Consider the following 26,131-nt stretch of genomic DNA (forward strand, 5'->3'; position numbering starts at 1 on the left):
ATATGCCTTGACAGATGGGCTGGCTTCCAGAAGAAGAAGAAGAAGAAGAAGAAGAAGAAGAAGAAGAAGAAGAAGAAGAAGAAGAAGAAGAAGAAGAAGAAGAAGAAGAAGAAGAAGAAGAAGAAGAAGAAGAAGAAGAGGAGGAGGAGTTTGGATTTGATATCCCACTTTATCACTACCCAAAGCGGCTAACATTCTCCTTTCCCTTCCTCCCCCACAACAAACACAAGATGTGAGTGGGGCTGAGAGACTTCAAAGAAGTGTGACTAGCCCAAGTAATTGCCTTGAGAGATGGACCATTAAAAGACCACAAAGAAATGATGACCCATTAGAAAGGCCATTAACAGAGACACTGTGGGCTGACAGCAAATGGGGAAAGCCCCTCCCTGAGGTGAGGGATAGTTAGCAAACACCAAAAAAAAAACCAGAGTTTCAGGAGTGAGCAACAGAATTGCAGTGGGCAGTGGTAGAGTAAGAAACATTTTTCCTCACCGTGAAAAAATGAAACTGCCCACCTGACCAGAGGCAGGGCAGGATGGCTCTTTTCCCCAGAAAAGGAGGCAAACGACTTGGAAGGCCCTACTTGCCCAGTCCAGTGCAAGGAGTAATCTTATTCACTTAATGTCTTCCATTCCACTTTGGCAAAATGCAATTCCAGTTTGGACACTTTAAAACACGGAGGGCTAACCTGTGGCCCCTCCAGATGTTGATGATTACAGCTCACACAATCGTTGTCCATATTCCATGCTGGCTAAGACTGATGGGGGATTTCAACAACATTTGGAGGGTCCATGGGCCAACCATTTCTGCTTTGTATGTTTTGACATCAATTTCTTTCGAACGATGCAGCCGTTGCGTGGCTATTCCACTAGAGGGCATCTCAGGCATTCATTTGGACACTCTTGTGTCCAAATGGAAGAAAATACCATGTGACATAAGTACGGTACACAAGGGTTTCTTGCTCTAGGTCCACTTGGTTACTTTGAAAGTTTCTTTCAGCTGCATATAAAATGATTGCATCATGGACCACACAGAAAGGGAGTTGAGGCAGAAGGAGCCAGCCACTTTTTAACAGTTCACTATGATTTTATTGGTGTTTCTGGTATTGCCTGCCATCTTCAGTTTCCATTGTGGAAGAATGGGAGAATATGTTGATTTAATAACAACACAGAATAATAGAATTGTACTGTTGGTGGTACCCCCAAGAGTCACCAAGTCCAACCCCCTGGAATGCATAGTCATATGGGCAGGGAAGGAGCTATTCTGAAAAGACTATGTTCCATATCATTCCCACCCACACCCCATTTAATCTACACTATGGCACTTCCTAATTTAGACACCAGGTATGTGTGTTACGGATGAATCCCCTTATGACTATTGACCAGTTACCTAATATTCCTCCTTTCATTTCTAGCACACCATGAAAACACTAGTAAGTTCAGACATTTACTTCTAATTGATTTGGAACTGGGGTTTCCAGAAAGGTAAAACTTCTTCCCTTTTCATCAGGGAGTTCATGAATCCCACCTGTCTCCAATTCAGAGAAGGGACATGTCCTTTTTCTTTTACACTCAATCCCTTTTCTCAATTGTGACATTCTTGTACCGAGAGAGAGAAATTGAAATCCCTGTTTTTATGGTTTTTACGGTTATTGTAGTTTTTATTTTGTTTCCTTTGTGAATGATGCCATGGCCTTTGGCTAGTGCAATAAGGTGTATGATTGATTGATTGATTGAAATCCCAGTATCTAGGAAAATGTCTCTCAATCCACAAAAAGTCACACTGAAACAGAAATACACCAGGTTAGAAACATGCAAGACCTATAAAGAGAACACCAAAATCTTTATTAAATGGAAAATGCTTTTTATTATATTCTACAATCTTCTTATTACATAAGGGTCACTTCTATGTTATCTGGCCAAAGAGTAAATAGAGGGACCCACTGTACTTTATTTAGTTCAGTAATACCATTTTGGAATCACAGCAAATTTTTTGCCTCATTTTGATTTACAATACTTCTGCTCAAAATTTTTACATGTATCCATATATTAGGGACAAGGAAATAAAAATGTAGCTGTGTATAGTGTTTTTAAATGAGCATTTTCAGTCTTTTATTATTAAATGATTCTACAGAACGAACCCGTGAGTTTCATCTGTCTTCTTTCTAAACACCCAGCTCCAACTCTTCCAGCTCCTTAAGGAGGGCAGCCTCTTTCTGAATTTTCTCCAACTAGGACACATACACAGAAGACACCATCAGATACAACTTAGCACAGGCAAAGGAAAAATTATCAATGGCTCTCAGTCGCAGCAGCCAAACGGAATGTCCATGTTTCAATGCTTTAGGGCTCCACAGGAACTATGTCAGAAAACTTACTTTCATGGCCTGCCAGTGGGTTTCCTAGCCACTAATAAAAACAGGTTGTTGGGCTAGAACAGGTGTGGAGACCCTTGGGCCCTCTAGATGTTGCTGAACCACAACTGACATCATCCCTGGCCCCTGACCATGCTTGCTGGGGCTGATGGGAATTGTTGCTGTTTATTAAATTTGTATATCGCCCTATACCCACAGTCTCGGAGCAGATCACAACAAAAAGTTACAACACGAAAAGCACAAAATACATAATGAAAATAATTTAAACAACTAACTATACTAAAGTATACAAGCTAAGAAAAGGGACCCCAACAAAGGCCCCTAAACAATACCCCAGCCCACAAATGCAAAATGCAAATCAACATATAACATTTAAAAACAATTTTAAACCACCCCACCCAACCAAATAAAACAGCACCCACTCAAGTTAAAAAACCCATCCCCATTAGAACAGCAATCGTAGCACAAGGGGGCTGGCCCACGCATTTGTTCCATCCCCAAAGGGATGACCCCCTTTGGTTTCTCCCCGTCAGTGGCGGCACCAAGTTGTAGTTCAGCAACACCTGGGGGGCCCGAGGGTTCTCATACATGGGCTAGATGGAGCTTTGGTCCAATCCAGCAGGGCTCATCTCATGTGCTTACAAACACCATTCATTTCAAGACGTCTGCCTGCCATGTGTGGGAAGGAGAGTCCCGTGCATTCAAGAGGTTCTAGGTCATGACTTCTGTCTTTAGTCCCACACTACACATTGCAACTTTAATAGGAGCACATTCAAATAAGTTCAGAGCCTTTGTTTCTGGCTTTTTTAATTGTTTTCAGAAGAAAACAGAATAGTGCTTTTTTACATTTACAATGTACTAATAGTACATTTTAGTACTTTTAACGTGCTGTACAAGCCATCCCTAAAAATAGAATAATCTATGAATAGGCATACCTGGTTTTTCTCTAGCTGTTTGCCTGTAGCAGCCTGATCCTTCAGCTGTTCAATTGCTTTTAGTTTCTGCAGTGGTGGAAAAAAACCACGTCTTAAGACAACATTTGAATATTTATGCTGTAAGAATTTTTTGGCGGGTGGGGGAGGAGAGAGAGGAAGTGCCCTTTACCGTTCCCTAATCATTATCCTCAAGGTCATGGATGCCTTCACACTACTTTGAAACTTATTTTTCCCTGCGGAAAAGTGTAAACAGCACAGAGAGAGCCTGAGCTGTGCAGCCCAAACCACAGATCAGCAAGCGGGCAGCTGAGTGATTAAAATGCACACTGATTTCTTGCTTTCCTAAAGGAGATATGGTAGGTTCAAGCACTCTATTGAGAGCAACAGCTGTCATATAGATTGCTGCTCTGCACCCTGGAGTGGTGGCTGCTGAATGTAAAGGATTTTGTGCCACATTCGTTTATTGCAGGCATAGGCAAACTCGGCCCTTCAGATGTTTTGGGACTACAACTCCCATCACCCCTAGCTAACAGGACCGGTGGTCAGGGATGATGGGAGCTGTAGTCCCAAAACATCTGGAGGGCTGAGTTTGCCTATGCCTGGTTTATTGCAAGATCAGAGAGCATATCTAGATAAGGACATTGTGCCTATCCTAACTTAAAATTGCTCTTCCAGATGCTTCCCATCCTATAACGTTTCTGCTCCAGAAAGGAGAGGAGCTGGCGGACCATTTTGATTGGGGGGCGGGTAGCAATGAAGAGCTGATCACCCCTCTGCACCACTGCTCTCCTCAATTTTACAGGTTCCCATCTTTTTATAATACTATGATGATGATGATGATGATGATGATACTTGCATATGTATCTGCTGCATTTTCCCTACTTTTGGCACTCACAGGACTTCTCATCTAGCCTGTCACGCTAGTCTGATACAAAAGGGAAGAGACTGGAGGACTTTGGCTGTCTTGGGGAACATTGGTTTTATACCTAATAGCCCTTATTGTGCACCATGCATTGAACTAACATAGGGAAAAATTTTTAAAAGTTAGATGGTGAGAGAAGTGGCAGCTGTTAGGTACTGGGGGATGGTGCTAGAGAGAAGACCTTTTGCCAGAACAGACAAGCTTCTTCATTAGAAAAGCTCCTCACCTTCCTCAGGTTCTTTATCTTCTTATCAACCTCAGGATCTCCTGATGTTATGGAGGGAGCCGCATTCTGTGATGCATTCTGTACTGGTGCGGCTGGAGTAACTTCCTGGCTCCCTTCAGCTCTGGCCTCCTGTAAAAAAACCCAACAAATTAAATCATCATCTGCAACAATGTCTGTCGTATACAACCCCATGGGACATTTGCACGAATGGTATACATGTTAAGCTCTCCAGAATGTTGGAATTCAGCACGCTTTGGCTCTGTTCAGGGTAATGGTAAACAGGTTTAGAAAATGTGAATGCAACAGTTTGCTCAAGAGAACTGAAGCAGCAGCCATACCTGTTTGGCAACTTTCTTTGCCTCGTGCTTCCTTTGATTTTTGAGTGCTGTTTTAGATAAAGGTTTATCGCCATTTTTTGGTCTCATGTTCTGTGGTGGTTCATCCTCATGCTAAGAGAAAGCAAAGACGACAAAATTACCATAAGAAAACCCACACATAATTATCTGCTGCCTGATAAGAGGGGCTTGTGCTGCAGTTGTTTTTTATGTTCACATATGCCACAAGTCTTATAGCAATGCCACAACTACACAACCCCTACACTACGGATGGGAAACCTGTGGCCCTACCAGATGTGGTCAAACTCCAACTCCCATCAGCCATGGCCAACATCATCAATTATGATGGGAGTTGTAGTCCAGCGAACATCTGGAGGGTCTCACGTTCTCCATCTCAGCCCTACACAAGAGGACTCTCTTCCATGTTAAGAAATTGTGTGAAACCCATGTAGATTGTCACCTATGACTGTGTGTGCGCATGTGCATTAGTCAGTTGTGATTATCTGTTTCAGGGTTCACAAAGTTTGGTACTCCCAGAATCCTTCTATCCACTATAAAGTTGTTAAGCTTATGGTGGTGAGCTTATGTCACAGAAAGCAACTTTTGTGGTTGGTTAGGCTCAGTTAGAAAATCAGCACCTCCTTGCAAGAAGGGCTTCTCCGTTACACAGAGCACATGCTCAGCCATGCTTGAGAATGACATGTTATAGACCAGACCAGGCATCCCCAAACTGCGGCCCTCCAGATGTTTTGGCCTACAACTCCCATGATCCCTAGCTAACAGGACCAGTGGTCAGAGAAGATGGGAATTGTAGTCCAAAACATCTGGAGGGCCGAAGTTTGGGGGTGCCTGTTATAGACACAACACTGAAGTGTGAAATGTTTGTCATTCTGTTTCCTCTCTCTCTCTCTCTCTCTCTCTCTCTCTCTCTCTCTCTCTCTCTCTCTCTCTCTCTCTCACACACACACACACACACACACATACACACACACACACACACACATTTTGAAAACAATTATTCCTTACATGTCCAGTTTTTTATTCCACCTTGATTAAAAAGTTGGTCAACTTGCCAAAGAATAGATCAATCCTTTTATGGGCCACCCGTGGCCTATAGACAACCAGCTAGTCATTCTCAATCTATATCATGCACAAGGATTCCACAGAATTTATTGCGTAAGTATTGCTTCTGTGCATGGGAAGTGAAAACATTTGGAGCATCCATTTCAATACAGAGAGCCCAGGCGGGTGGGGGAGAACAGTTCTCTTCTTGTTTTTTTGCTTTTGTGTTTCATTTGCTTGTTTCATTTCCACTACTGCAGCCTTATTACTAACCTTCCAAATGTTTCTACCCATCATCTTTGGCTTGCAAGAGACAACCATCTTATGAGTAAAAAAAACCAGGCTGGTATAAAAATCTGCAGTCAGTAAGTGCAGTAATCTCAGGAAGGAGGAAGAGGGTGCTAAGTCTCTTCTTCACCAGCCTTCTGCTTCCACGCTGCCTTTCGAGGAAAGGGCTTCATTACTTACACAACCAGTACAGAATCCAAGCAGCTGGCAAAAGCGAAAGAGAGGGCTCGGTTTCTCCTTCACAAGCCTGTTTGCTCACCTAGAGGGAATGCCAGACTTGCCTGTGGCAACCAAGTGAGGGATTAAAGACTGCACTACTGGTATTTCAGTATTGCAGTCAGAACTATGAATGTTCTACCTCTTTTGGGGGGCAAGGGGCTGGGTTCAGGTACACCTTTAAATCTTAATAAAATAATAAAGGCAAGAGCTTTCCCCCTCTTCATTGTGCAGCTTAATTTTTAATGTATCAAGTAGGTTAAATCCCCTAATGTTACTTGATTCCTAGTCGGCAGCCCCCTAATTAACACCCACTTAACTATGGGAAGACCCCAATGAACTTAATGGAACTTAATTCCGAGTGGACATGTATTAGAGTTGACTGTGCTATGAGCAACTTAGTTTTAACACACGCTACACACCTTAAAATGTTTCTCACTGACCAGTTTTGTTCCTCTATCACATGCGGTTAGGATTACATCAGCCTTCTTTCGTAACAAACCTCTTATTAACTGTGCTTATGAAGTTAGTAAGAAATAAGTCACTTGCAATGACCAGCAGTGTGGGAGAAACCAACACTCCTTTCACTGCTGGTAGTCTCAGATTACGCTCTTTCAAAAAGAAAATAAGAAAGAGGAAATAAAGAGCTATGTTCTCAAATCTGTTTTTGAATACTGAAAGGAAAATAGATTAATGACTCTCTACATAAAAGGCAAATGCAGATGTAATACAGTGGTACCTCTACTTACGAATAACTCTACTTACGAATGTTTCTACTTACGAATTGAGCTCCGTCCGCCATCTTGGATGCGGTTTAGATAGGGTTTTTTTCTACTTATGAATTTTTAAATAGGGTTGCTTCGACTTACGATTTTTTTCTCCCAATGCATTCCTATGGGATTCGACTTTAAAAAAATTTCGACTTACGAATGTGCGTTTGGAACGCATTAAATTCGTAAGTAGAGGTACCACTGTATAGGTTTCCCATACCTTATAGATAGGAGATGAAGAACTATGGGACTACCTTCCTAGAACAAATTCTCCTCTCCTATCTCAACTGCGGTTAAGGAATGCATTGGCACCTCACATGAAAAACAGGGAAGGAAAAAAATACCCAAGGGTAATTTTGTGCAAATAAATATAGGAGGGAAAAACCTGTAATGCCTGGGCGGGAAAAGCGACGAGACCTTACATTTGAGATGAAGGCGTAGTAGTGACTCTGTATGTGAGCTGACACAACCCGTAAATCACAGAATCATAGAATTGTAGAGCTGGAAGAGGCCACAAGGCTAATCTACCCTCTGAAATGCAGGAATCTTTTGTCCAACACTGGGCTTGAACCCATGACCCTGAGATTAAAAGTCTCATGCTCTAACAGCTGAGCTTCAGCCCTATAACTGAGGATGCAGCTGGGCTAGAGAGATAAGAGCTATCGGCAGTACCCGAACAGATAAGAAAAAGAAAAGCACAGCATATTATTCTTTAGACAGCTACTGCGATTCAGTTACTGCAACTCAGATTCTGCTTGAAATGTATCGTGCCTTCGAGTCTGTGTTCTTGCATGACATCCGCAAGCATTATAGTTTCCCATTTATACTAGGAAATATCAGCTCCATGGTATCTTTGACGTCGTAACCTAGGGTTCTCATATTTTGGTAGGGTATCAGTGCCTTAAACATCTTCCAGATAGGCAAAAATCCAACAAGTGAATGAAGGACTCTGGAGTCAAAGCCAGAACTCTGCATGCTGGCAGCTGTGGAAAAGCACTGCAGCCTGTATACATGGTACCAATTTGCATGTGTGTCCCAAACAAGTTTTGAGAGGTTATTATGTTAGGAAGAAAATGATATTTCACCGCAATGAATAGTACTGCTCTTGTATAATATTTTTAGTGACTGCTAACAGGGTTGCAGCTGTTCAGAAGTAAGCCCTGAGGAATTAATTCCTCATCCTATATAATAATATGCAAGTGTCCCTGCGTCCAGTCCCTGTGTCCCGTGTGTCCCTGGGGTACTGCGCATGTACCCCAGAGACACAGGGATTGGACGGAGAGACAGAACGCGCACACGCGCGCGCTCCCCCCCCCGCCTACCGTTTAATCCGCTTAGTCTGGGTGCTCCGCTGAGCCCAGCTGGGCAGCGGGCGCCCAAGAAAAGGCCGCGATTCGGCCTCTTTCTGTGGCGGCGGCGCGTGGGGGGGGCGGCTAGCCCCTCCCACAGCCGCCGCTTCGTTGGGGCGCTCTGCTGAGCCCAGCTGGGCAGCAGGCGCCCAGAAGAAGGCCGCAATTCGGCCTCTTTCTGTGGTGGCGGCGGCGCGTGGGGGGGGCCGGCTAGCCCCTCCCACAGCCGCCGCTTCGTTGGGGCGCTCCGCTGAGCCCAGCTGGGCAGCGGGCGCCCAGAAGAAGGCCGCAATTCGGCCTCTTTCTGTGGCGGCGGCGGCGCGTGGGGGGGCCGGCTAGCCCCTCCCACAGCCGCCGCTTCATTGGGGCGATCCGCTGAGCCCAGCTGGGCAGCGGGCGCCCAGAAGAAGACCGCAATTCGGCCTCTTTCTGTGGCGGCGGCGCGTGGGGGGGGGCGGCTAGCCCCTCCCACAGCCGCCGCTTCGGCGGGGCTGCACACCCGTTCCTCTTTGCTTTGCACACTAAAAAACAATAAAATCTGTTCTAGCGCCCGTTTATTTTAACGGGCTGAATTCCACTAGTACTACTATAAAAGGATAAAACCTAATTTGCCATCAAGCTTAGTTACTGCCACTTTTCTTTAACTTTCCTTTCAATCTGTCATCTCAAGTCTTTAAAATGTTGCAGGAGGTGCTTTCCCCTTCTCCACTATTGAAATGTGAGCAATCCACGGGATGCTTGCTTAATAAACCCCCATTAGTGTCAGAACCCATCAGGGATATGGTCATAACTGTTTAATCCTCATGGGAAAGAGAGGCCAATTACCAGAATCTCCTTGTGCAAATGGCATCTCCTGTGAGCCCCTCTCTCCCTGCGACACAACAGGGATACTGCTTGGTCATGGAACAGGCTCCTATGATGCAGCAATAGGGAGGACGAATGATAGAGCAAGCTTGTTTTCTTCTGCTCCAGAGGGTAGGACACGAACCAATGGATTCAAGCTACAAGAAAGGAAATTCTGACTAAACATCAGGAAGAACTTTCTGATGGTAAGAGCTGGTCGACAATGGAAGGGACTCCCTCGGGAGATTGTGGACTCTGCTTCATTGCGGTTTTTTAAGCAGAGCTTGGATGGCCATCTGTCAGGGATGCTTTAGCTGAGATTCCAATATTGCAGGGGATTCAACTAGATGACCCTTGAGGTCCCTTCCAACTCTTACAATTCTATGATTTCAGGGATGAGAAACTACGGTAGTAAAGAAGAATTCAGAAGAAGTGCTGCAGATAATGTACAAACAAATTCAAAGCATCTGGTAACAAATTTGTGGGATTAAATCACAACCATATTCATTCTTTAAAAAATAAAAATGGCTACATGGCACAGCTATACCAAGTGTCTATTATGGTGCTGTGCCAGCAGGGCCTCCTTCAATAGTAGTTGGTATGCTTTATTAAGGTTTACAGCCTGATTTGCCCGAAAGAGCCAAAATCTATTTAAAAACAGGAGCATTTTCACAGAAATACATTTATTTGTTTTGGAAATATGAACTATATGTTAAAATTATAAAGGCTTAATGTGCCACTTTTTTAGGTGAGGGAAGAAGTTACTGTACTTCAGTTGCACAGCCTATTTGAAAAGAAATATTTAAGATTAGTCTGCCTTTACTCCCATAGACTTAAAAAACAACCACGTACTGATCTGACAGCAGAAAAGCACTTGTGCAAACCAGTGCTTACATATACCTTTCCTATATTATGTGTACCTCAGCTGCTTTTATAAACAATACAGGATTATAGTTGGGTGGGGCAAGTGGGTAGGGGAATCCAATCTTGGCATTTGCAAAGTCCTAGTTAAATGGTCTTCAATAGTGCTAATTGTCTGTTGAAGCGGAAGAACAAAGGACTGGATTTAATATCGTGCCCCCTACCCTTTCCCAGAGCTGCAAAGACATTTTTCAGCAAGACATTTTACAACAGAGGCAACAGTTACTTACAAGTTTAGAGCTAGTCACAGGTTTGTTTCTCAGAGCTGGGGGCCTGTAAGCTTGGGCAGCCTTGGGCTCATCGTTCGGCACTTTGCTCGGAACAGCATATGTTACCGCCTTCGCTGGAAAGACGCCATCCAAAAAGGGTTGCCAGGCAACTTGCCAAAGTTCTGCGTTCTGCTGGACTTCATACTTGTATAGGACAGGGCCTGTGTAATGCCAGATCTTGTACCCATTCCCAACCCGTAGCCTTGGAGAACATGTAGCTGTTACAATATGTTCCCCATCGGGGCACCAGGCAAAGTACGTGGAATCCGAGGCCTGTGGTTTCGAAATGAGTTTGTAGTTTTTAACGTCCCACACGTCCAGTTGCCCATTGAGATTCCCAAATCCAGCTAAGACTAAGATGTGTCCTTGAGGGCTGTAGTAGGCAGCATTGTGTGGGCCGGTTCCAAAGTCAAACACAGGGTCGCATTTCAGATTGAAGATTGTAGCCTTGGCAGGCATAAAACCATAGACGACACAAAACTCTGCGGAATTGGGGCTCCAGGTTGCATCATAAATAGGACCATTTTTTGCTAGAGGAAAAAGAAAGAAGTCGAAGTTTCTTTTAACTGTTATCTACATGTGCCTGAGGAAGGAGGAATCGATTTTGCAGAATAGTTACAAGTCATGATAGCTTCTCTTAACAAGTACAGGCCACCACAACCTGTGAAGCTGAAAACAGCCCTATTGTTCCTTAGCAGAGTGACTCAATAATCCCTCTTTTGCTACCTCTTTTGGATTGCACACGCACACACACACACACTGAAGGTGTGTATTTGTCTGTAGATTGTCAAGCATCTAGACACCACACTGTATGCCTGCTGGGCTATATTAGGCTTGGAAGTACATAAGTTACGCAGGCCTACATTAGGCTGTAATTATTCTACCGCAGCAGGTTAACCGCATCTCTCCTGACACTACTGAGGAGCAGCAGCCAGCGAGTAGCCTGGCCACGTGATGAGAGAAACACCACCTTATTCAGTGGCCAGAACACTGCCCAAGTTCCTTTCAGCAGGATTAGCCCTGAAAGGCTATTCCACAAGGGCTGCACATTTTTCTTTGTTTAGTTAATTCATTGCAATTAAAAACCTTAATAGGTTAAAACGGTCTACATGTTTTACAGATTTAAAGAGTACTCTCAGTAGTAGTAAACACTCTGGATATTGGGGCATTTGAAAGTATTGCAACTGGCCCAGACACTGTTAAGAGGGCTTTACTTTCTTAAAACGAACAGGTACCCTTTTCTTACTTAAGTTGTCACTCCCCAACTATCACGTGCTCAAGACGGATGATCTGTTTAAGCTTTGTAATATATACATTTGTTGAATTATAATAAGTGCGACAGATTAAAAGCAATTCAACAATTGGGGGTTGGGGCCTAAAACTGATTTGGAGCCCTAGTTTTAACCACTTTCTGTTCCCAATTCAAGAATCGGGGGCTCCTTAACGGAATTAGGTGCTCCATCCTGTCCCCATCTCCTCTCTATGATCCGCACTTTCGAGCCCAACTCTTATACTACCTCACTTCTTCTGAATTAATAGAACTTCAGATAACAAACGTCAAAACGAAAACATTCCAAAGGAATTTAATCTGTACAAGGTTGGTCATTAGAGCAAACACAGGAGACTGAAGTTTATTTCCAAAGAGCATTACAGGGTTTTTAGCATATATGGAGGGCGATTTTTCAGTTCATTATACAATTACTAGGAGAGTCACTTACGTAGTTGTACGACAGCACTTTCCCCATTCGTTGCGATGTAATGCAGATTTTGTTCTCCGTAATACGATGCTCCCGTTTTATCAACTTCTGTACTAGCGATTACAAGCACAGCAGTAGCTATTTGGAGATAAAAACCAACAATAATTAGATGTTTTCAGAAAGCAAACTACCCAATGATATTAATTTTAAGGTTCAATAAAATGAAACTGGAATGCATGGCAGGGGCAGCATGGTCACTGTCCTTGCTATAGTAATGCCACAACCCACCTCCACCCAACGTGTTTGCTTCCTGACCAGTATACTATGTACAACTCACTGGAATACCAGCAACCCTAGCGTGCAAGGACTGGAGTTAACTCACAGAAACAAAGCAAGAGATTCCTTTGCATGTGCAAAAGGCACTCAGCACCAAATTCTGCACATTAATGTGGTACTGTTGGAGAACTATAAAATATGCCATGTAGTTGTATTTTCTTGTCAAAGCTTCGAAGACTGCATTACCGGTCAAAGAATTACAAACATCCATTTATTACAGTATCCCTTGTGACATTTTTAAAGACAGGCAGTACATATGGAACATGTGGAGCATAAGCTTCATTTAGAATGAAAGGAAGGTTTGCACAATTCATGTTGTTTGTCAATTTAGCCTGTCTCAATGGCTTTCGAGTAATGCCTGTTACTCAAAAGCAAGTCTGATTGTACTCCCAAGGAAGGGTGCCTATGACTGCTGCATGCTGGGAGTTACAGGGGATGGGACTGGAAGAATAGCTGCAAGTATAGTTTAAATGCCATAGAGGAAAACTGCAACTAGCACTTAGAATTACAAAACACTTGCACTAGTTATCTACACAGAAGAACACAGAGAATCAATACATTCACTTCTTGCCAGATAAAGACAGGGGAAATTTGAAATTTCTTATACCTTTACTATTCCACAGCATCGTCACCTTATCAGCTTTAAAGAAACTCTTGTTGGCCAATGCAGATTGCGGGCCTCCAAAGTTTGGGTACTGATACAGCCTTACGAAAGATGGAGCTCCTTTGCTTCCAGGAACATAGACAGCAACCTGTGTCAATAACATTTAATCAACTTGGTAATACAATTCTTAAGAGCAGCACAAAAGACAGAAGCGGAATAATTCATAATCCTTTTCAGGATTCCTAAGAAATTAAAATTGTTGAAGAAATAAAAATCAAAAGGAGGCACCTTAGTTGGCTGGTCCCCTGGCGATATCACAAAATCGGTGACTTTTTGCAAATGAAGTTTATTTGCAATTGTACCTGCAAAATCATAATTTTACTCAGGTTAATAAAAGTTACCTAAATAATTGTTACGATTGTGCTGCTTATGAGCCTATGCTAGAGGCAAGTAAAAAGCAAACATACACATAATGGTAAAGGCCTTCTTGACGTAGTAGAATAACCCCTTCAAAATTGATTTACACCAAAGCTATATATTCTCACAGCATGATGCAAGTGTATCACACACACACACACATACACATACACATACACATACACACACACATATAGGAGCAACAAAACACATTTTCTACAACTCTTAAAGCTTTTTCAGCTAAACTGTCTATATTTTAGGGGGTGCATTCAAAAAGTAAGTTTGTACATGCATTCAGGCACAGCTCAAAGAAGCTCCTTAGCTTAAGTGTGGTCCACCCTCTTCTCTTAGCTATGTTCTTGAGTGGAGGTGAGGAACCATAGGCCTAAGAGTTGCATATAGCCCTCCAGGCCTCTGCCAGACTCTCAGAAATCCCCCGACACCATACCCCTCACCCGACCTACAATGCACCATCCTCAAATGTTTTTGCATTGATGTAAAATGCCATGAAATATGCTAATACCTCCTGCTTGCCTGTATGGAGGATGGAATAATGTTTGGGTGTGAGTAGAAACTTCTGACTTTTGCATGGCTGGAATGTAGCCCGTACAAAAGGATCACACCTGTTGCCTGACCCACTTTTTGCCTCTGGCCCTACCCATCTCTGGTTTGCATCGCTCCAAAAGGTTCCCCCATGAGAGTGCTTGGTCCTTGGGCTTTTCTTGAGTAAGTTTGTTTTGCTTCAGGCTGTCTTCACACTGTTGAATCAAGTGCTCCTACCTCTTTTATGTACCTGAGAGTCTGCCTCCAAATGCCATTACATTTCCCAAAGGGCAAGCAGCTTCCTCCCTTAATGCTTAAACTACACATTAGAAACAGCACCTGGCCCCATCTTTGGGCATGAGTCACTACTGCTGATGCCTTGGCAAATTCCAAGCGTACAGACACTGCACACCCCAGAAGTAGTGCATCTAGGGAAGGCACTGCTCATGATTGGTTAGAGCATCTGCAACAGGTTAAACTCAGGTGCAGAAGTAGTTTCAGTGATGGGTGCAAAGCTACTTGTGCAAGACTGTCCACCTGGAGCCTGTATTGCGAATGGGTGTATCTGCACTGCCAGTGTGATGTTGCTGCTTATGCATCACATATGGCAGATGTTTACTCAACCTCACATCTGCCTCCATCACCACATTCAAGTTGCAACCATTTACACTTGCCTTGGAGAAAGTTCCATTGACCACAGTGGGACTTACTTCCGAGTGAACTTACACAAGGTTGCTCTTTGCCTCTCATTATCTTCCATGCATCTCTGGCTAAACCACAGGAGCAATTAATTCACAGACCTACCTGGCATTGCTGCCCCCTCTGTAAGAACCACTCTCTAAAAACGTTTTTAAGAACTATTTCTAATTTTCATCCATTCAAGTATTCCTTAGGTATTAAGCCAATGTGGATTTTGTACTATAGAAGGGAGTTTCAAAACTGTATCAAGGCGCTCAATAAACACTATGGTTCCCCAGAATGGGTCAACTGTGATAAAAGCAGGTGCTCAAAACACAAGAGAAATAAAGGCAAACTAAAAGGGAAAGCTTATCTAGAGAACAAGAAAGGGCTTGCATACTGAAGTTGTTGTTTTCAAAGAAGTGCAGTTCATTGTTAACACTCCTGGCGCATATGCTTTCATCATCTGACCAGCAAGGACACCTAATGGTTAGAGAGGGGGGGCAAGTGATTTAGAAACGAGGTTTGAAAATGTTTAAGAATTATTAAATTAGGAAAAAAGTATTGAAATGGTTACTGGTGCTATTTTTCAACTATCCCACTGCTTTCATCCTGGTCTGATAAGATAGGCTGACATCCCATGACATCACCTCACCAGCAGAACAGATTTCCCTTGTGCAGTGAAAGGCATACTTCCTCTCTTTACTCTGCCACCCCCTACATGCCCCCAAAACCTGCTCTGGGGGGTTAGGGGACCCTTTGGAGCAGATTTGTTTTGAGGGAAGTCCTAGTGCATGAGTAGAAGTCTACTTCTTTGATGTCAGATATTGCTCACCACCTACAGGGTTGCTTGAAATGAAATATACTGTGTTATGAACTGCAGAACAAAACCAGATACTGCAACTTCAAGTGCAAAAGTTTTCAAGTCATTTTTGTGAATGATAAATTATCCTGAATGCTACTTACCAGTTCTGCATCTTTTTCTGGATGAACGACTTTAAGAACTTTCCAGTATTCACATCAAAAAGTTGAAGATTGGGCACTCCTGGTCCACCATCTTTAGAAGCTACAAAAAAAGCAACTTATATTGCAGTGTTGGCCTTCAAAGTAAGCTGTGGGTCTCCCTCCCTAATCTACAACATCCTGACCATGTTTGATGTGTTTATAGAGAATGCTATACTAGAGGTTAGCACACAAGGACAAGAAAACAGGATGTTTCCTTTAACATTAGCTTTCACTGATCCCGTATGTGTAAGTATGAAAAAATATTTTCCTTCTTAAACAAACCTAGACACAACAGGTTTTTTCTGAAATAAAAATTCTCAGTTCCTGCCACTGATGCAATACGTAAGTTTATTTAAAAGCCTTTATAAACCTCTTAATAGTTCATAAATGGTTCAATAGTAGTGTGCAGTCTAAAAAAATACATAGTTAAAACTTTAAAAAAACAAAACCAAAAACTAAAACCAGTAAAACAGCAATACTGTATAGAAAAACATAAAAGTATGTAAAAGTTATTACAATAACTAAAAACCACTGTCTGGGGTGGGTAGACAAGCAATATCTCTCTCCCCCAACCACACAACTAACAGTAGTTTTAGGGGAACAATTTAAGCGGAAAAAACTCCAGGGTGTGTGTTAATCCTTTCCCTGTGCTATGGCTCTGATTGTTGTTGTTGTTTAGTCATGTCCGACTCTTCGTGACCCCATGGACCATAGCATGCCAGGCGCTCCTGTCTTCCAATGCCTCCCGCAGTTTGGTCAGACTCATGTTGGTTGCTTCAAGAACACTGTCCAACCATCTCATCCTCTGTCGTCCCCTTCTCTTAGTGTCCTCAATCTTTCCCAACATCAGGGTCTTTTCCAGGGAGTCTTCTCTTTTCATGAGGTGGCCAAAGTATTGGAGCCTCAGCTTCAGGATCTGTCCTTCCAGTGAGCACTCAGGGCTGATTTCCTTCAGAATGGATAGGTTTGATCTTCTTGCAGTCCATGGGACTCTCAAGAGTCTCCTCCAGCACCATAATTCAAAAGCATCAATTCTTCGGCGATCAGCCTTCTTTATGGTCCAGCTCTCACTTCCATACATCACTACTGGGAAAACCATAGCTTTAACTATACGGACCTTTGTCGGCAAGGTGATGTCTCTGCTTTTTAAGATGCTGTCTAGGTTTGTCATTGCTTTTCTCCCAAGAAGGAGGCGTCTTTTAATTTTGTGACTGCTGTCACCATCTGCCGTGATCATGGAGCCCAAGAAAGTAAAATCTCTCACTGCCTCCATTTCTTCCCCTTCTATTTGCCAAGAGGTGATGGGACCAGTGGCCATGATCTTAGTTTTTTTTGATGTTGAGCTTCAGACCATATTTTGCGCTCTCCTCTTTCACCCTCATTAAAAGGTTCTTTAATTCCTGCTCACTTTCTGCCATCAAGGTTGTTTCATCAGCATATCTGAGGTTGTTAATATTTCTTCCGGCAATCTTAATTCTGGTTTGGGATTAATCCAGTCCAGCCTTTCGCATGATGAATTCTGCATATAAGTTAAATAAGCAGGGAGACAATATACAGCCTTGTCGTACCCCTTTCCCAATTTTGAGGAAATCAGCCCTGAGTGCTCACTGGAAGCACAGATCCTGAAGCTGAGGCTCCCATCACAATGCATAATGGTTTTATGTGTTTCAAAATTGAAGTGATTTTTATCTATTTTAAAATTGCATTTTTTATTGTAGTGATTCTTATCTATTTTATAATTGTACTTTCCACTTGTTGCAACCCGCCGTTGGTGAAAAGCAGGTAATGAATCTTACAAACATATAAGCCCTCATTGGCCATGCTGGCTACAACTAATGGGAGCTGGAGTCAAAAAGATCTGATGGGCATAAGATTGGGGAAGGCTGGCTGACACTAACAACAGAGAATAAGACGGGGGGGGGATCCTAAGGAAAAAGGCAAGTCCCTCTCCTGAAGAGCTTGCACTCTATATTGAAGGGCATAGCAATGAGAAATTAGAAAAAGGAAAGGCAAGAGCAGCATACGTAACTTATTACTATGACACTTCAGAAGGAAGCTTTTGATTTTTCTTCTGTATTCTTACAATACCTAACATACAAAAGGTTGCCGTACTTAATGAATCTTCCAATGTTTACAACATGCACGACTGCAGCCATGTTTACACTGAAGGAAGCTGGAGCAGACACCTGAAGTACTCACTTGTGTAGGGCTGCCATGTTACCAGGACATTGCTCTTTGGAGAGAAGTCAAGGCAAACTGTCTTTGGCTGATCAAAAGAACGCAGCACCTCGTGGCTGGTGACATTCACGATGTTTACTCTGGAACCAAAAGAGGTAACTTCAACAAAGCTTGATCAGGGTGGTTAATTAATAACAAGCTTTATCTGTTCAGTGCCAAATTTGGCCTCTTTGGAACCACCTAATAGAATACATAACTATTTTTCCATTTACTATAATGTTCAGTATTTCACTAATATAATTCCCCCCCCCAATCAAGGTTGTTGCATTCCTTTGGGGGTAACCTAGCAATAGTATGACAGCAATAGGCCGATCCAAGGCCAAAGGTAGATAGGGCGACCCTTCTCTCTCTGCCACCTCTTTCCCACCATTTTGTTCCCTCCCAGACAGTCACATATAAGGCTGAGGGCTGCAGGTGGCCCACTGCTTAAGTATCCTCAGTTTGTAACAACCAAACTCCAAACCTTCAATGACTCGTGTGCACACGTTTCACTACCATGCCCACGAGACTGAAGTCATGCAAGAGTCACATTGCAAATGACTGTGATAAGAGAACCTTTCTATTTTTGGCCTAGTCACACACTACTTCCATACACTTCATCCCAAATGGCATAAAGTAAGATTGGGGAGCTGGCCTCAGGTTAAACAGTAGTAACAGTCCCATCTGCTATATGCTAAGTGGTATCTAAACTGCTGAGAATGGCACACATGTGCAATATAATACTCCAAGAATAACAAAACAGACTAACATCTTTGGAAATGTACAAATTGAAAATGGAAAGGGGAGGATATTCAGTTTCAGAAACTACAATCCTACACATGCTTAGGTCAATGCATTTCAGTAAGCTAAGCCTGCCCAACTGCGTCCATGATTCAAGCATTTTAGGCTGTCAATCCTACCAATCTAATCCTACCATCTGGAAAGCAATGCGTAAATTGGATAGAATTGCATGTGTTGGTAAAGCTTTAATCCTGTCCACTCTTCCTGGGAGGAAGTTCAACTGAGAACTGACTGAGGTTATTTTTGAATGAACATACCTACAATACATGTATTTGTATTTCCTCAAGCAATTTTTTACACACTTTGCACAATTGAATACTGTATAGGCCCCCAAACTTCTTAACAAATGTTTAAAAAGGAAGGAGTTATACTGACTGTTCTCCATTGCACCAAGCAAAAAGGGAACCATCCTTGCTGAAAGCAAAAACTTTGCTGTTTTTCCCAGACTCCCTGGAAAAACAAATACATTTCTATCACAATTAAAGTATATGACACAAAATGCATAGAAAAATATTAATAGTCTGTGTTCGATAAATATCTCTAGCAGTATGTAAGTATACCAATTCTTACTTGTTATTGATTAACACCTGAATTTAATCAATTAGCTATACAGTAGTTTTGATCATTTATGTGAAGCATTATCCATCAGTTGCCACCACCTTGTAAAGAGATCTCCTTGCCCAGGTCGTCCTTTACTCATAACACTGGAGCCTATTATTACTGATTTTTTTGTTTTTATAGTGTTTCACTGTTTTCTATGTTGTATCTTTGTTTTTATGACACTGCTTTATTGTCTTTGTGTTGTGCTTTTGCTTACAATGTTTAAGAAATGCTTTCAATAAATAAATAAAATTCTAATTCTAAAATAGCATTTAACAATAGAGAAAAGTGAAGTACCTTTGAAATGCTGTATTCTCTGTGAAATAAGGAGGCCCATTCACCATATAGAGTCCTTCAGATCCTCGCACTAGCAAAAAAGAAGCATTTTTTCACACTAATAGAATTAGCACTTAATGTTTACATAACAAAAGCCTATTTTAATTATTATTGTTGTTGTTTAGTCATTTAGTCGTGTCCGACTCTTCGTGACTCCATGGACCATAGCACGCCAGGCACTCCTGTCTTCCACTGCCTCCCGCAGTTTGGTCAAACTCATGTTGGTAGCTTCGAGAACACTGTCCAACCATCTTGTCTTCTGTCGTCCCCTTCTCTTAGTTAATTATTATACCTCACATTAATAAGCTGGGATATTAATATTAGTAGGTGCCACTTTGCTCCTCAAGCCTTCAAATAACAGTTTCCCACTTCATCTGAATCAACTTTATAGTTTGGCAGCTTTAGAACAAGCAACGGTCATAAACTCAACTTCAAACTGTGCTTTTTCTGAAGTTGGTAGCCAGTTTCCTGGTTTGGGCAAAAGGGAAATGATGGTGAAATAAGAGGCTTCCTGATTTGATTATTCATGCTAGAAAGGAATAAGTGAAGTAGCTGTGAGCATAGAGAAGTGTTTCACTCATATCTAGGCATACTAAGTAGAAAAATGACTGTCCAAGTTTATATGGAGAATTAGAATTGTTGATTGAATATAAATAAATGGCAGTTACACATTCACTGGAATGGGCACCTATCAATAACCTTACTGTTGCATTCTGGACCAGATGAAGTTTCCAGAAATTTTTCAGAGACAGTCTCACATAAGCCCGGTTGACACAATACCAAGCCATGTTTTATTTAACAAACCATAGGTTAACCACAAGTTGTCACACAGATGATCATACAAATCAAAATTTCTCCAAGCATGTGCAGCTGTCCATATCATTGCTATAAATGCATATTTCCTCATTAGAAAAATCGCTTAGGATTTGCTCCACAGACTAGATGGATAAGACTGCAGTTTTTCTCGTTGGTAGAGAAGCTCTATGAAACTCAGTGGGCCTCAGCCCCAGGTAAAATGTCTAAGAACCTGATCCTAGGAATGCTGAGTAGGAGTAAGCCACACTGGGTACCTTGCCTTTTACCTCTGAGCAAGGCAATACACTCATACAGGCTTGCATTCAAAGAAGCCCCAATAAGCTCTTTAGGTTTTTGCATTTAAGTAAATTAATAAAAACTTGCTTTAGACCAAGCCATGCCATTAGTCCATCAAGCTCAGTTACTATCTTCAGTGATGAAGTCCGGGACTCTCTTCGCTCTGGACAACGATTTTTTTTGGGGGGGGCGCACACAAATTCCTTTAGCTGACAACGTGTCATGCTTAACTTGCTTCAAAGCGCAGTAAGCTAGCACTGTCGCCTTGGGAGGCTTGTGCGCTCTTTCTGCTTAGCTTAGGGGGCCCCGGGACTTCCGCCCCGAAGTCTTGTCCCGCCATAGCTGTCAAGTTTTCCCTTTTCTCGCGAGGAAGCCTATTCAGCACAAGGGAATTTCCCTTAAAAAACAGGGAGAACTTGACAGCTATGTGCCCCGCCTGCTTATTCCATAAGGAGCAGCAGCCGCCCGCTTGTGTATGGATGCGCTCCGCTACTGAGGAACGGCGCTTCCCCAGGAGACCTTTAGGATCGCCCTGCGTGGTGCGCAGGACTTCGCTCGCGCAACTCCGGCACGAGGATGCTACCCCGCCAGCCGAAACGGACATGGGGACAACACGCAGCGCCCCGGAGCAGCCACCATAATGCACGCGGCGCTACATCGAAAAATAAAAAGATTTTTAATAAACAGCCAACTTATGGATTAGCTCTCAACCCACCTGCCAGAAGCGGCGTGGGTGGCGCCATCTTGAGCCAGGCCCAACCTTTTCTCCTTCCGGGTCGCGGAGGAAAAGAGAGGTCACGGCTCAGGACAGTACACGTCTCCGCCAGCTCAAGAGCGGACGCCTCTTTCCGGGGTGACGTGTAGCAACCTCTCGAGAGGGGAGGGGCGGTGAGTTTCCCACGTCACGCGGCCTCCGCCCATTTCTCCCGACCACCTTTCCTTTAGCGTTGGACGGCAATACAAGAGCAAGAAGAAGAAGAGAAATCTGAAGAGAGAGGCGGTTGCTTCCGGGTTGGCGGCTCCGCCTCCCCGCTTTCGAAGGGCGGGGCCTGCGAGAGGGGCAGTTTGCTGCTTACGCGGCGGCTCGGCCGGAGGGAGCGCGACAGGCAGTTCAATCTGTTTCCCCCCTCCCTTCCCCTCACGCGCTTCATCCTCCTCCTCCTCCTCTTCCTCCTCACACAAGCAGCGCGGCCACAGCTCAGTCGCGGCGTCTGTCTGTCAGGCAGCAGCTTCGGCGGCGGCGGCCAAGATGGTGGCGAAGCAGCGGATCCGGATGGCCAACGAGAAGCACAGCAAGAACATCACGCAGCGCGGGAACGTGGCCAAGACCTCGGTAGGGGCCCCTTCGCGGAGGAGGCCTCGGAAGCCTCTTCTCCCCCTTCCCCTCAGCGCCCTCCTGCGACCGTCCCCCCCTGCCGGTTTGCTCCTCGCGTGGGAAGCAGCCTCTCAAGTTAATTCCCGGGGGAAACGCGCGAGGAAGATGGGAGGCTGTGTGGGAGGGGGGGGCTTCGCCTTTAACCGGTTCCTGAGGGGCCGAGGAGGAAGAGGAGGATGGGTGGGACTGCGGGGATCGTGGCCTCCTCCCCCCGGCCGCTGAGGGGCAGCCTGCCCCCGAAAGAAACCCCCCTCCTCTTCCTTTTCTTCTTCCTCCTCTTCTTCTTCCTCACCCGAGCCGTCCTGACGTGCTGGCTCTTCCCACAGAGAAACGCCCCCGAGGAGAAGGCGTCGGTGGGGCCCTGGCTGCTGGCCTTGTTCATCTTCGTGGTGTGCGGATCGGGTAAGCGCTGACAGCTGGGCGGGATTGGGCCCCTTGTCCACCATCTCCTTCAAGGGAATTGGATTTGTTTAGGGGTGGGGTGGGGGGTGCTTTTCAAGAGGGAAACCCCTTCCAGCCCAAAAGGTCTTGGGTTAGCAAAGGTGAACAAGCTGCTTTTGGTCTCAATAAGTTTTTTGGTTGGTGGTGACACTTGTTTGCTCCCCACCAATGTTCCCCTGTGTCTGGTGTCTGTGTTTGTGGTCCTTAAATTGTTGATTATATTTGCCAAGACGTGATCTGGAAGAAGGAGGCGGTTCTCCTCGTAGAAGAGGCATCTTTTTTGAAAAAAAAAGTTGCAGAAGGTGTTTTCGCCTAAAAGGGGGGCAACGCTGCATCTCGCAAGTGGTGGGATGGGGAGCAGGTGTTCGGAAACATCTGGAGAGGGGTAGTGGATTTGCTGGGCAAGGTGAACCCCTAGGGCTGCTGCTGGCGTTGAGTGCCATATGGGCAACTCTGCCATTGCACCTTATTCAGTTACCGGGAGTTACCAGTTTAGCTCTTAGGTTCTCACATTGGTACTTTTTCATCATAGCTATGCTGGTTTGTTAAAAAAAAATCTGCTTAAAATTACTAGACAATATATTGGAATCCTTCTACGCATACACACACGTTGCCTGACTTGATTGGGCTAGTGATATTTGCTCACTTTTTCTGAATAACACCCCCCACACACACACACTGATCTTTATGTACATCTGTAGCAATGAGGACATGCAAAAGATAAAGGCATCCTTAGAATTTTAGTTTCTCAATGCTCTCTTAAGCTTGTTTTCCCAGAAGTGACCCACAAATCCCAGTGGTATTGTCTCCCTAATATACCTGTGTTCAGGTTTGCGCAGCAAATATAGCTGGCCTTTTGGAATTTGCTATTTGAGACTTACCCATTTAAATAGCCAAATTGCAAGTAAGGTAATTTTTTCCGGTACACCAGGTGGCTCAGGACAGAGCTTCACAAAAAGAAAGAAAGGGTATGCAAAACAGATTTCCGGAACGCTGTAAGGGAACACTGTTAATAATATGTGATGGTTCACCTAGTTCTATAAGCTTATCAGCTCCAATGGTTATATCCATAGGAATTGTGTTGATGGTTACAAATAAGATAAGGAGAATAATAGTTATTATTACTTAAATGAGGGGCTTTATTCACATGTCTGAAGTTTGCCTACTTCACAAATGGAGGAGACTAGTATCTTATTGTGGGTTCATAGCTGTTTTTAAATGTCATGCTTATACCCACTTATTGTGGTTACTTAGTTGTTGACCTAGCAAGCAGTGATCTAAACTAATAGGTTATAAGTGTGCTGTCAATAGCAATTTTATACACTATGCTGAAAATAGGAAGATTTACACTGGCAACCATTGCTTTCTTTTAAAACAGCCTTCCTATCCACACTTACCTTCTGAGTTATTATGTGTAGGATTGAGTGGGAAGTCATATTGCTGAAATCAAAACTGTTAATTAAAATAGGTTGATTTCAGCTGAGAAAACAGGCAAAGGTTTATGCCATATGGTACCGTATTGTTTCACACTTCACTTGGTCTTTCTAATGTGGCTTTCTTGGAAGATATTTATATAAAATTGGGAGTAGTAAAATGTTCTGTCTTACACAGCTTAGTAAAATCAAGCTGAACTTGTTCAAAGGTTTTCTGAAATCCGTTTTACTTGGTGTATATAACAATGCTGATACACATAACTCTTTAAAATGGTGCATCATTTGATATATTCTAATATAGCAACATCTAAACCTGTTTCCTTTTGCAGCTATCTTCCAGATTATTCAGAGTATCAGAATGGGCATGTGAAGGAGCTGATCCTTAAACAAGATTGTTATATTTCTCCTGTGAACTATGAACTCTCATTCCTGATGTTTGATAACTTGGAATTTAAATTAGCTGTCGTCTTGCTTCTGAAGAACTTTCCATGTTGACCATATGTCATTCCAGGTTCCTTCACAAGTCATTCCAAGTTTTTTAGTCCATGCCACAGTGCCTTGAAAAAGCACCACATGTATAAAGCAATAAAGAGTTATTGTTAACTTACAATCGTGGACCTACTTATTCTGTGAATCAAACCCATGCTTTATGTTAGTATATTAAAGTGTAAGCAGTGTAGATACATAGTGACTGCATTATATGTAAACACCGATCTTTCTTATGTTTCTTCTGTATAAATGGAAGTTGTTTTATTTAAAATGGAGAAGTTAAGCTTATCAAACAGTGATTGTATGACTAGTTCAAAGCCCACTCAAGCAACTCGGTCAATGGATGTGTGCTGTGGTTTTTGCTTATCTAAAAAGAACATCTGTATGTGGTAGCTTAGTTTGACCTTAGCATGTGGCAACTTAATAAGTCTCAAATTGTTCTGATAGAAGACCTTACCCTATGCTTCTTGGAATATTGTTTTAATAAAACAATGTAGTTAAAACCAATGGTTTAATTGACCATATACATAAATGAACAAACCTCTTCAGTCTTAAAAAGCACCAGAAGTTTTACAAAATGCTTAATTGTTGTTATGCTGTACTTGAGTGTCAGTGTTTCTCATGTCATCATTCCTTTCTTTGGGGTGGTTAATCTTCTTGGGAGCAACTGAAACTTAAGTGTAAAACATCACATGGTGACTTGTTCCACAATACTATAATGTTCTTGATAGCCCACCCAAAGAGCACTAACATGCCTGCATCCTGAATAGTTCCCCAGTTCAGCTGAATAAGTTAACCAATCCAGAGTTTTATATTGCTGTGACTTAAATCTTTTTTTAAAAGACTCCTACAGCATTTTAATTTCATAGAAATCAAAACAATGTAAGAGTAAGTGGGTTATATTTCACAGGCTAGTAGACACATCTGAAGTATCTTGTTGCAGAATATAGTGAGGTAAATATGAGGTTGGGTACTCTTCCAGGGAATGCCTTCACAAACAGGTAATTGGACCACAAATAAACTACTTAAAGGGCTACGTGAGAGGAAAGTTAACTAGGTAAATTACTCTGTAATTTTGCAGGGTTGCATTGCTTATGGGCAGGTGACTGGAAGGCTACATTTCTTACCATTAGCTGTCAGCACATTCTGTAAATGAGAAATGCTTGTTTGTAATCTAAGAACTATTTCCAATAAATTACTTTAAAATCTGAGGTGCGTTAATTTCTTTAAATCCTTAACTTAAGTCTTTATTCAGGTAAGAATAACCCTGCGATTCTTATGGGAAAACGGTTATCTTAAGGGCACAGCAGCATGCTCAATTTATGCCAGCTTTTGAGCCCTCTAGGATTTTCTGCATAGCCCATGCTAGTGATGTAATGTCAGCATCAAGGTTTTGCTGATGTTGACTCAAAGTTGCTGGCACAGCTGTCAAAGGTGAGTGTCACTGGGGGAGGAGCAGGCTTAGTGTGAATTGAACAGGTCCCTCAGATTCTACCCTTGAGTACCAAGGAGTTAAGCTACACCAACAAAAGAGTTCGTGTAAAGCAAAACATTCCT

At 43.0% G+C, this 26,131-nt stretch overlaps 2 protein-coding genes across 2 annotated transcripts; one reads left to right on the plus strand and one right to left on the minus strand.

The window, feature by feature from the left end:
* Positions 1-1,823: 1,823 nt before the first annotated feature.
* On the minus strand, positions 1,824-21,741 carry EIF2A (eukaryotic translation initiation factor 2A). Its single transcript, XM_035133183.2, has 14 exons — positions 21,552-21,741; positions 19,706-19,775; positions 19,184-19,258; positions 17,990-18,108; positions 15,752-15,851; positions 15,186-15,268; positions 13,436-13,509; positions 13,151-13,295; positions 12,229-12,345; positions 10,472-11,040; positions 4,796-4,906; positions 4,458-4,586; positions 3,310-3,375; positions 1,824-2,230 (listed from the first exon to the last, which is right to left on the minus strand). Exons 1-14 carry the CDS (start codon positions 21,577-21,579, stop codon positions 2,165-2,167), a joined length of 1,752 nt encoding a protein of 583 aa, XP_034989074.2. The 5' UTR covers positions 21,580-21,741; the 3' UTR covers positions 1,824-2,164.
* A 204-nt stretch (positions 21,742-21,945) lies between these two features.
* On the plus strand, positions 21,946-25,785 carry SERP1 (stress associated endoplasmic reticulum protein 1). Its single transcript, XM_035133184.2, has 3 exons — positions 21,946-22,169; positions 22,538-22,613; positions 24,415-25,785. Exons 1-3 carry the CDS (start codon positions 22,086-22,088, stop codon positions 24,453-24,455), a joined length of 201 nt encoding a protein of 66 aa, XP_034989075.1. The 5' UTR covers positions 21,946-22,085; the 3' UTR covers positions 24,456-25,785.
* The last annotated feature ends 346 nt before the right edge of the window (positions 25,786-26,131 follow it).

Source organism: Zootoca vivipara, chromosome 5 (genome assembly GCF_963506605.1).
Source record: "Zootoca vivipara chromosome 5, rZooViv1.1, whole genome shotgun sequence".
NCBI lineage: Eukaryota > Metazoa > Chordata > Lepidosauria > Squamata > Lacertidae > Zootoca > Zootoca vivipara.

Excerpts from the sequence above, each read along its gene's own strand:
- SERP1 (XM_035133184.2), top strand. The coding sequence starts at position 22,086 with ATGGTGGCGAAGCAGCGGATCCGGATGGCCAACGAGAAGCACAGCAAG. Across the intron at positions 22,170-22,537 it reads GGAACGTGGCCAAGACCTCG|AGAAACGCCCCCGAGGAGAA; the intron begins GTAGGGGCCCCT and ends CTCTTCCCACAG. Across the intron at positions 22,614-24,414 it reads CTTCGTGGTGTGCGGATCGG|CTATCTTCCAGATTATTCAG; the intron begins GTAAGCGCTGAC and ends TTCCTTTTGCAG.
- EIF2A (XM_035133183.2), bottom strand. The coding sequence starts at position 21,579 with ATGGCGCCACCCACGCCGCTTCTGGCAG. Across the intron at positions 4,587-4,795 it reads CAAAGAAAGTTGCCAAACAG|GAGGCCAGAGCTGAAGGGAG; the intron begins GTATGGCTGCTG and ends GTTTTTTTACAG. Across the intron at positions 2,231-3,309 it reads AACAGCTAGAGAAAAACCAG|TTGGAGAAAATTCAGAAAGA; the intron begins GTATGCCTATTC and ends TATGTGTCCTAG.